The sequence below is a fragment of the Cebus imitator genome, unplaced genomic scaffold (assembly GCF_001604975.1).
Source record: "Cebus imitator isolate Cc_AM_T3 unplaced genomic scaffold, Cebus_imitator-1.0 Scaffold107, whole genome shotgun sequence".
Classification (NCBI taxonomy): domain Eukaryota; kingdom Metazoa; phylum Chordata; class Mammalia; order Primates; family Cebidae; genus Cebus; species Cebus imitator.
Genome location: NW_016107422.1, coordinates 6,988,390 through 6,999,660, shown reverse-complemented (window position 1 = coordinate 6,999,660; position 11,271 = coordinate 6,988,390). Strand labels below are relative to the sequence as shown.

General features: G+C 38.0%; 1 protein-coding gene across 3 annotated transcripts in view; it reads left to right on the top strand.

Annotated features, from left to right (window-relative positions):
- The window catches only part of EDRF1 (erythroid differentiation regulatory factor 1), a 46,672-nt gene that overhangs the window by 7,132 nt on the left and 28,269 nt on the right, over nucleotides 1–11,271 (top strand). For 2 of the 3 annotated variants that reach the window (XM_017537899.1, XM_037741791.1), the window contains exons 7-13: nucleotides 3,096–3,197; nucleotides 3,454–3,575; nucleotides 4,380–4,491; nucleotides 7,743–7,890; nucleotides 7,973–8,081; nucleotides 8,405–8,516; nucleotides 10,262–10,522. In XM_017537899.1, the coding sequence (XP_017393388.1) occupies nucleotides 3,096–3,197; nucleotides 3,454–3,575; nucleotides 4,380–4,491; nucleotides 7,743–7,890; nucleotides 7,973–8,081; nucleotides 8,405–8,516; nucleotides 10,262–10,522 (966 nt within the window). The remainder of the gene's footprint in view (nucleotides 1–3,095; nucleotides 3,198–3,453; nucleotides 3,576–4,379; nucleotides 4,492–7,742; nucleotides 7,891–7,972; nucleotides 8,082–8,404; nucleotides 8,517–10,261; nucleotides 10,523–11,271) is intronic. The other variant, XM_017537900.2, reaches the window with a different exon arrangement.

Below are 11,271 nucleotides of genomic sequence, written 5' to 3'. Positions count from 1 at the left end.
AGGAATAAGAAATACTCTGTCAACTTAATGGAATGGGGCAGAAAAGACTTCTATCAATTTATGGAATGGGAAAAATACTTTTTCGTTTTTTACAATAGAATTTACAAGAGCTATTATAAGTGGGTAGATCAGACTTTTTAATTAAGTCAAACTATTTTATAATAGCTTACTGATATGTTTATCAATGATTATCTCCTTAAAGTGATGAGTATTATTCAGAGATATAGCGTATTCTTAACTTTAGATACGTAGGAAGCACCTATCAAATATTGAGACTCAGAAGCCTGTTTGTAATTTAAGTTCTAACCTTTTTACCATAACTTTTAGTCGGATTGTTAGGCCTAGAATATCCCTCTAAGATTTTCTGAATAAAATTCCAGAGACTTAGTCCACTTGCATGTTGTAAAACTTTTAGAAAGGAATAGAGAATGGTCTGTGTTGTCTGTTTTCTCTCTTACACCCTTGGTTTCTTATTGCTTGTTTAGTTTTGTCCTTATTGTGTCTATCAAAGAATAAAATAAAGCCATAGATGTAAATTGTAGCATGTCTATTTTCAAAAAAATAGATTAACAAATAGATAATAAGATCTGTACCATGATAAATTGTCTTCCCTCTTGCTGTGTGTTGTTCCCACATATTGAACACTATTCAACCAGATAGTTTCAATTTTCACAAATTACAGGCGGCAAATACATTTCACTCGATTTTAATTTCAGTTGGTTTAAAATAGAGAAAGTGTCCCATAAAACTCTACAATGATTTTAAATTTTTTTCAAAAATGAGAAAAATGTAAGGAAAAGGAAGGAATTAATTAATATGCAAGTCACGTAGTGGTAACAACTAAGAAGTAGGGATGTTCTATGATTCAGAAGGGAAAAAAGACTACATCATACAAACACCACTCTCCTGTTGCCCATCTCACCCTTCTCCCAGTGTTACTCTGGCTTTACCTTGTTTAGGAATTATTGTGAAACCTCTTGGAGACTTGGGGTACTGTAGACTTGCATGTGGAGGAAGCAAACTGTCATTTATTTAATAGTTCTTACGCCATGTACTTTGATATGTATGTTTGTATAAGTTTTTTTTCATCCTCAGAGCTGCATATTGTACATGTTGATGGTATCAGTTTACAAATAAATAAACTAAAGCTCATAAAAAGATGTTTCACATGGTCATACAGCTGGTGAAACTCTCAGGCTAGGGCTTAAACCCAGATCTTTCTGCCTGCAGAGGCCTGTTCCTCCAGCAGCACTCCACAGTGTCCATGTACTCCACCCACAGTTAGCAAGGCGCTACTAGCAGTCAGATCATTGTAGCAGTGGTATACCCCTATCCAGAGCTAGCCTGCCATAAGAGTCTCTTATGGAGCACTTACATTACACTGCCTACATTTCAGCTTTAGAGATTTGTTTTATTCGCAAACTATCTCTGCACATGTTCTTGTTCCAAAAACTGAAAGTGCTCGTTTGAGGCCTTTGTTAAGCAGTTATAGAGGTTAAATAGGTGCCTCTGGAATGACCTTAGAGTCAGACATTTATTGAGAACATTGTAACCTAGAGCTCATACTCTGACTAAAGCAACTGCCTGGCAAACTGTGTTTTGAGAATTGGTTCATAAGTTGATAACTTGCCTGTGTAAACAAATAATAAAAAAGAATTGGAAGTTCTTTTAGGAATCCTAAGGGAGAGAACAAGGCACAGTGGAAGTGCGAGAGAGCTACCTGTGCTTATAGTCACACACACTTCCCAGGCAGGTGCCAAGCCTATTGGCACACACAGATGACAAGTAAGAGACATTTGTGGAATAAGCAACACACACATGCCTGTCTTGGGTTCCGTTGAGGCACTGACATTAAAAGCTTAAAGTAGTATTTCTTAATGGCAGTACTACTTTCCTAATGGTTGGAAAATTGAGTAGTAGACTGAGTTTATCCAGTGTCAAAGGACTCACTTCCCAAGTGTGTTCCAAAATGTATTCCAGGCCGGGCACAGTGGCTCACACCTGTAATCCCAACACTTTGGGAGCCCGAGGTGGGTGGATCACTTGAGGCCAGGAGTTTGAGACCAGCCCTGGCCAACACAATGAAACCCCATTTCTACTAAAAATAAAATTAAAAATAAATTCGCCATGCGTGGTGGTGGTTGCATGTAATCCCAGCCACTCAGAAGGCTGAGGAAGGAGAATTGCTTGAACCCAGGAGGCAGAGGTTGCAGTGAGCTGAGATTGCGTCACTGTACTCCAGCCTGGGCAACAGAGCACAACTCTGTATCAAAAAAAAAAAAAAAAAAAAAAAAAAATTTATTCCAAAGAATATCTTATGAACAAAAAGTGTTCTGAGATTAAATAAATTTGGGAAACATTGGTTTTTACCAAGGTAAAGTAGATTTTTCTGTTGCAGGATTGCTTATTGTATATATTTATTGTTTTAATAGCAATAAATATTGTTACTCCACAAACGTGAGTAGATGGTAAATGTCATCTATCAAACCTGACTGGAAAATTTGCATTTAGTATCCCAGGAACTAGTGTTCTCTGGAACACACATCAAGAAATGCTAAATTGAAGACTGTCAAGATAATAGAGTATCTCAAACTGTGCGTGGAGGAATATTTCTTAGGATTTTTTTTTTTTGTTTTAAGAAACAGAGCCTCACTATGTTGCCCAGGCTGCATTCGAAGTCCTGGGCTCAAGCAGTCCTCCCATGTTGACCTCCCAAGTAGCCTGGACTACAAGCACATGCCATCATGCCCGGCCAGTTTCCTAGGAATTTTTAAACTCAAGATAGATGGAGTAGGCAGAAAGAGCAGTGGTAATCAGATGCACCATAAAAAGAGAAGAATGAAAAACTTTGAAAGTTTAGAATAATCTTTAATCTGTCTCACTTGAGTAAGGTCTAAATGTGATTAGCTTCCTGTAGCAGGATCATTACCCAAAGCAAGCTACCCAGTGAAGAGTGTTATTATTTGTATTGGCCTAATTTACAATGGTAGATTTGACGTGTGTGCTTTGAATCTTTAGGTGATGCTCTTCAAAAGTAGGTCAATTTTAAGAAATGTTGACAGCAGAATCACTCCTTATCCTTACACTTTTCACAGGGAAGTGAGCCTCTTGAACCCTCATACATAGTGGGGCATGTGGCCTCAGCACCCAAAGAACAAAACTTGACTACTTTATTCAATGACGGGGAGCACAGTCAGGTATGCTTTCCATGGCGTCCGATTTGAGACACCAAATCCCCAGTCTACTTCGTCATTTAAAAACTAGTCTAAGCTGAATTGATAGAGAAAAAATCCACTTGGTCCTAAAATTGCTTTCTAAACATCTTTGTGATCTTATAGCTCTGGGACCTGACTTTGTCTCCTTTGTCTTTTCCTTTTTCAAGCCTTTCTGTAGATCATGGGGGGAAAGTATAGATTGACTGTTTATTATAATCTTTCCTATTTTAAATCACAGGGTCTTAAAAATGATTTTGTTCGGAATATTCTATGGACCTTTGAAGATATCCATATGTTGGTGGGCTCCAACATGCCCATATTTGGGGGAGGCAGATACCCAGCAGTCAGCTTACGTCTCAGGTAAACCAACATTGGACCCCTCCTCAAGTTTATTGTATTTAAATTCTTCCTTTAGAACCAGTGTTCCATCAGGCTGACGTTGCAGTGAGCCAAGATTGTGCTACTGCACTCCAGCCTGGGTGACAGAACAAGACTCTTGTCTCAAAAAACAGAATCAGTGTTCTGTCTAGTTGGGCATCTTCCTCTTTCTCTAGGTTTTTTCACCTCCCTCCTTCTGCCAGTTGAAATGGCCACATTAAGGAAGGAGCTACTCTCAACAAATGCTGAAAGTCCAATAGCCGAATCTTCATTCTAGACCTAATTGAATAGAGCCAGAGGTTTGTTGGACTGGCCTAGTCTTAGGTCGGAATCTACAGCTTGTGAGAATATTCAAGAGATTTTATTTAATTAGTTAGAGAGCTTCCTACTGACTACTTGTGAGCATTTTTCTTAATGCTCTACGTGTATTTGTTGACATTAGCCAGTGTGAATTCTAGCTTAGGCATAGTCTTATGTGGTAGTCAGTTGTTATTCAAGTTGTGTTAGGAGCAGGCAGTAGACCCACAGTCCTTTCTTATCATATATTCTTCTATTACGGAAAATTCATCAATGTCAGTTAAAAATACAAGCAGGCTTTTGGAAAGATGTTAAATATAGCATAACCACTAAACTACATGTGCATACCTTATCAGGAAAGAAAGCATATGTGGCATTTTCTGTCTAGAGAGAACAGCTTAAAATACTTAAATGGTGAAATAAGTTTCAGATGATTCATTAAGGAACATCTCAATTAAACCAAATAACACTAGAAATGTATATTTTTAGGGATAACAACAAACCAATTAATGTGCTAACTGGAATTGACTATTGGTTGGACAACTTGATATGCAATGTACCAGAGCTTGTGATGTGTTTTCATGTAAATGGAATTGTTCAGGTAAGATACAGTGTGATTTTTCTCATCTCTCAAATGCAAATTGGTTCAGAGAGTTCCTCACCAAAGTTCTTATGGCCCTAAAGTACTAAAGTGCATTTTTGGCAGGGAAGATAGCTGTGAATAAACTGAATTTAAGTGTTTTCACATTTATGTTGGTGATAACATAATTCTCGATGTTATAGGAGTGTGATTTTACAGGTAATTTGGAGGAAGTTCATAAATATATGAAAACCTGTATTTGTAATGCCAAGCACTCATTTATTATTAACTGAAAGTGTCTATACAATGGAGGCATTTCTTCATTATGCAAATATCTACTCAGTACATGCAAAGTTTTGGGGAAAGGTCTTGTAAAAATTGCATATGGTAGATAGCTTATGTAGCAGATTCTTATGAGCATATTTTATTTAGAAGACACTTTATCCCCATTATAAGTGTTGGGGGAAGCCAGGTGTGTTGGCTCATGCCTGTAATCCCAGCTACTCAGGAGACTGAAGCAGGAGGATCACTTGAGGCTGAGAGTGCACGAACAACCTGGGCAACATAATGAGACCCAAACTAGAAAAAAAACCCACACGCTTAGCTGGGCATGTTGCTGCACGTCTGTAATCCCAGCTACTTGGGGGGTTGAAGCTGGAGGATCACTTGAGCCCAGGAGTTTGAGGCTTCACTGAGCTATGATTGTGCCACTGCACTCCAGTATGGGTGACAGAGTGAGACCCTGGCTCATAAAAATAAAAAATTTAGAATTTAATAAATAATTGTTGAAGGAAAACAAAGAATACGCTTGGTTGCTACTCAGAAAGAGATAATCTAATTGAAAATAATGTGCAGAGAGAAAAGTAGAAGACAGATAAGAATTAGAAGTCCAGATAATCAGAGAAAGGGGTGAGCACTTCCATTTAGGTCCGGAAGAAAGACTTTGTGGAAGAAGAGGCATCTTAACTGAGTCCTGAATGATAGCTAGTATCTCAGAAAAGAGCTGGATTTTAAAAGTCTAGTGTAAATACATGAAAGGATTGATAATAAATTTGTTAGGGAGCACAGGATTTATGTAGCAGAATAGCTGGAAATAAGGTTGGAAAAGTCATGGTCAGATGATGGAGATCCTAAATGCTGAGCTGAGGAGTATGGACTTGGTTCAGTTGGTAATCTGGAAGCAGTGCAGTCCTTGCATTGGGAGGGGAAATTTGTTGTGTTAGAATATGAATTTGGAGATAGCATATAGGACAGACAAGGAGGACTTAGAGGCAAGAAAACCAGAGGCCTTGCACCGTTTTGCAAATAATATAATGTACTTCCACTAGAGAGGAACTGTTAAGAATCAACAATGGTAAGAATAGATAGCATTTATTGAGTGCTTTTTTTATCCAAGCACTTTGCTAAATGCTTTAAATGCTTTACCTTATTTGATCTTCTTAGCTACCTCACATGCTGTTATTCCTATTTGATGGAAAGAGAGACTGAGGATCAAGGAGCTCAAGTGAGTTGCCCAGGGTCACATGAGTAGTGAGTGGTGGTGCCAGTATTTGTGCCTCTCTCTGGCTGAGGACATGCTTTGAACCATTATGTTCCAACCCAGTGATTCTTAACCTGGTTGTGTATCAGAATCACTTGTGGCCTCTTGAAAAATGTACTTGCTTGGGCCTCCAGTGTTCCAGTATCAGTAGGATCTGTACTTCTGTCTTTTCAGAAAGTCTGGTATATGATTCTGGTTTGCAGTCTTGATTGAGAACCACTGTTATACCATCTCCCTAAATTGCAACATTTAGCGTGGGGCTGGGTGGGAGTGGGGAGCAGGAGAAAAGAAAGAGGCAGATAAAGCGTTAGTGAGGCAGAGAGGAAGAGGAGTCAAAGGGGATTCCAGGGTTTAGGGACCAGAATAATGGTGGTGTCATTCAATGAGATAAGGACGTTGAATTGATTAGACAGGGAATGTAATATGTTTTTGTCACATGTTCAGTTCGAGGAAAGTATAAAAATGTTCAGTGAGCATTTGAAGTCCTGGCCATTACAGAAATAAAATGAAGCATCATCTGCCCAGATACTGTCAGATTTTGCCACCAGGAAAATCTATTCAAATCAAACATTGGAGCCTGTCTGCATAGGGGTAAAAAGAGAAGGACATTTAGAGAGAGAAGCAGAACAAGAATAGTGCAGATTAAAATATGGGAAAGGAGTGTTTAAGAAAGGAAATAATCAACATTGGGGGCTTCAGATGAACAAAAAATGGTGAAAACCAATCTTAGACAATTGTGTTTGGTCTTGCATCCCAATTGATTTGGAGTTTCTAGTCTTAAGAGTACTTCAGAAAATGTGGTAAGAGGTGTTTAGGAAAGTGCACAGAAGACAAACTAGAGAAAAATGAGAGGGCACTTTTAAAACAGTGATGGTAATGTCCATGTGGCCTTTCCTTTTACTGACACTTCCATACCCCTCTGCTCCACAGGTGAAGGGAAGAGAAGTGTCTACCAGAAAAACTTCCCAAGTGATTCTCTTTCCTTGAGCCACTGACTCTAATATCTAGCGAAAGAAAAGGCCAGAAATACATGTTTTTTAAAATCTTGCTGGGTATAGTCCACCTGCATGTACCATCTTCCCAGTTGAAAATAATTAAAGTGGAGTAAAAGTATTCCATATGATTTGTTCCATGTTAGAACAGAAGATCGTGCCTAGGCCGGGCGCGGTGGCTCCCACCTGTAATCCCAGCACTTTGGGAGGCTGAGGTGGGCAGATCACAAGGTCAAAAGATGGAGACCATTTGGATAACATGGTGAAACCCCATCTCTACTAAAAAATACCAAAATTAGCTGGGTGTGGTGGCGTGTGCCTGTAGTCACAGCTACTCGGGAGGCTGAGGCAGGAGAATCGCTTGAACTTGGGAGGCGGAGGTTGCAGTGAGCCAAGATTGCACCACTGCACTCCAGCCTGGTGACAGAGTAAGACTCTGTCTCAAAAAAGAAAAAAAAGAAAAAAAAAAAAAAAAGTCATGCCTAAATCTGAGGTTATAAATCTGGTCGTGATTCTCCTTGGAATTACCTCAGTAGCAAACTGCCATTGCTGATGGGATGGATGAGATTCCTTTGGGAGGTTGGAGCAGAAAAAAAGATTAAAAACCACTGGTTTAAACGCTTTCATGCTACATAGATCTCTATTTGCAGGACTTATGTATTTGGTTGCTTTTTAAAAAGAAAGGTGTTGTTTCCTTGGGTTTTCTCTTAAACTGCCGTCCATCTGTCTGTGTTTTACAGAAATATGAAATGATAAAGACAGAAGAAATTCCCAATTTGGAAAATTCTAATTTTTCTACAAAAGTCATAAAAGACATTGCACAGAATATTTTATCATTTTTGAAATCTAATTGTACCAAAGAAGGACATACCTATTGGCTCTTTAAAGGTAGGGTATTAAATAATTTTCGAGTGAACAATGAATGATTTGGTGGCGGCTGTAAAAGGAGGCTTACTTGTTTTCTTCCCAGCAAGTGGCAGTGACATAGTGAAGCTCTATGACCTCACTACTCTTTGTGAAGAAACTGAAGACAAATACCAAAATCCATTCACAATGCCGGTGGCCATTCTCTTATATAAGTGAGTGCTTTAAGAATTTAAGATGAAGAAGTAGCCTTGTGTAAAGTTTTAAAGCATACAGCCACAGTATCCAAGGCTTTTAAATGCTTTTATGTTTTCATAGTATGGGGAAAAATACACATATACATTGTACCAAATATTACTCAGCTTTCTTAGGACAGCATAATTTAAATGTTTTGGTGGTGGGTAGATAAAGTGTAAAGTTTAATGTTTTGTTGTTTCTTATAGCTCTTAGTCTGTTGGAAAAAAAACAAGAGCATTCCTAGGCTTGAGTCTTGCAGACAATGATGAATGGGCAGTAAAGATATTAACTCTTTTTTTAGGGTTGCTTGCAACATGATGATGAAGAAGAATCAAAATAAGAAACACTATGGAACTATTAGAACATTGCTTCTTAACTGTCTTAAATTATTGGACAAAAGCAGGCATCCTCAAGTAAGATGAACACTTACACATTCTCTAAAGCAGCTCTAGCATTCTAATAGGGAATTACTACCTAGACAGTAAAGCCTCCTAATTCATATTCTGTAACTGCCCTATTCAGTGTGGTACTACATGTGGCTGTTGATCACTTAGAATGTGCTCTGTCTGAATTGACATGTGCTGTAAGTATAAAATACACACTGAATTTTGAAGATTGGGTGTCTGTACATATTACATGTTGAAATGCGGTATTATATATATTGGATTAAATATATTTAAATTAATTTCACAGAGTCTACTTTTTAAATGTAGCTACTAGAAAATTTTAAATTTCATATGTAGCTCATGTTATATTTCTGTTAGAGAGCACTGCTCAATAAATTTAGAACTCATGTAATTCTTTTTTTTTTTTTTTTTTGGGACGGAGTTTCGCTCTTGTTACCCAGGCTGGAGTGCAATGGCGCGATCTCGGCTCACCACAACCTCCGCCTCCTGGGTTCAGGCAATTCTCCTGCCTCAGCCTCCTGAGTAGCTGGGATTACAGGCATGCGCCACCATGCCCAGCTAATTTTTTGTATTTTTAGTAGAGACGGGGTTTCACTGTGTTGACCAGGATGGTCTCGATCTCTTGACCTCGTGATCCACCTGCCTCGGCCTCCCAAAGTGCTGGGATTACAGGCTTGAGCCACCGCGCCCGGCCTGAACTCATGTAATTCTAACAGTAGTGCTCTTAGTTCTTTGTCACTATTAGACCTTGTTAATCACTTTGGTAATATAAATAGGGTTCACATCCACACTTGAGGATATTAAAGCATCTCTTAAATAAAGGCTAGTAAAATTTGTTTTGAAAAGGGGGGGGGGGAAGCATCTCTTAAAATATTCCCTCAGTTATGCTCCCTACAATTTTACACCATCCTTAAGTCTGACTAACAACTTTATTTTTTGCTGTAAGGCTAATTGTATCCTGTTCAAATCAGTAAAGGTATGTAGGATATGCAATTTTTCTTTGAAAAGCCACAGTAATTTTAATTGTAGCCATATTTGATTTCAAGGTAAAGATTATCCTAGTGACCAAACTCAAATTTTTTTAAAGAAAAATAGTAAAACATTTTGTTTCTGACTTAAATATCTAATTGCTGACTGAGGTGGCCATGTTTAGTACAACTTGAGTGGTTTATACTGATGTTAAAAAATAGTGTTAAGACTATTATCTGTGATTAAGAACTGATAAATAATAGAATGGGATGAATGGTCATATATAAATGCTAATTTTAAGAGATATCAGAATGGACTTTTCCCTTTTTAATATAGTGGGTTTTTTTTTTTAACTAGAATCATAGATTGTATAATAAGTATTGTCTATTATAGAGAAACTTGTATGTATTTATGGTTTGTAAAGAGAAATTCTAGTTTCTCACTTGGTTTAGGGTGGTATTAATGTTTGTTAATATTTTAGTTATGACACTCTATACTCAAAAGCTTTTGTTCGTCTCCAGTGAAATTCAGTTGATACCTTTTAAGAGGGAAGGCTCAGGGGTGAAATAATTTCGGGAAATAGGAAACACGTCAACCTATAAAGATTTTACAGAGCATACCCAGAGTATCAATAGCTTTGAATTGGGAACATTTCTCTGTGTTACAGTTTATATGGTGGAAATAGCCTGTGTGAAGACCTCCTTCTAAAATTTGTTAATATGATAGTAAAATTGTATTTTTTGATGTCAATAATTTACACATATTTCTCTTTTTTTCATAAGATTATTGCTTCTGCCAATTACATGCTTTCAGAACTTTTTCAATTGGATGAACCTAAAAAGGAAGAAAATTCAGAATCTCCTTTAAATGAGAATTCTGATGAAAGTTATAGTGAAGAGGAGGAAGAGATGCCCGACAGTGACGAAAATGGATCCTATAGCACCAGCTCTGATCCGTCAGATGATAGCAAAGCAGTAGCCATCATTAAGTCTGTTGGAGAACTGTCGGTACCAGAAAAATACAAATCTATTCATCAAATCAGAGTAAGCCTTTAGAATTTATATTAAATTTTTATCAAGGAAACATAATTGTTAATCTAACATAGTTGGCCTTTCAAAAGATATTACTTCAATAAACCTTTCATGGTCCAGGGTCTAATAATCATTAGTTTTCTGAATTCTAAAACTTGGTTTTATAATTGTCCCAGGTTAATTGACCCACATATGCAATCCTATACTGGACAGATGTGTAAACAGAAGCCTGTCTATTCTTATGTGGAGGATTTTCCTCTCCAGTGACCAGTGTGTAGTCTTAGTCATGTCTCCTCACTAGGGCACTTCTGTCCAATTTTGGGGTTGCTGGGAAATGAAATATATAGGTTACTTGGTGAACATAGAGCAGGGAAGGGGGTGGCTCTTAGAGCTGTATGTGGTGAGATCTGGTACATCATCCTATGCTATATAGGACAGTATTTTTTCATGACACTGGTGGGTCATATCTGCCATATTGAACATGTCTCTCCCCTGGACAGGGCCAGATAGATTTCTCCCTGTGTGGGTTGCACTGACTGTCCTTCCACCATCAGTGTATCTCCAGGCAGTATATGTCTTTCAGCATTCTGTCTCCCTATGATTAGATCCAGGCCAGCTTTAGGATTTCGGCTGTTCCCCCAACTGAAATACAGTCATATTTACAGGTAATCTCTTAATTTAGGCACTGAGTGTAACTTTCAGATGGAAACTTTATATCTAAGCAGGTTTTTGAGGGGCTATCTCTGTCACCTAAAACATTG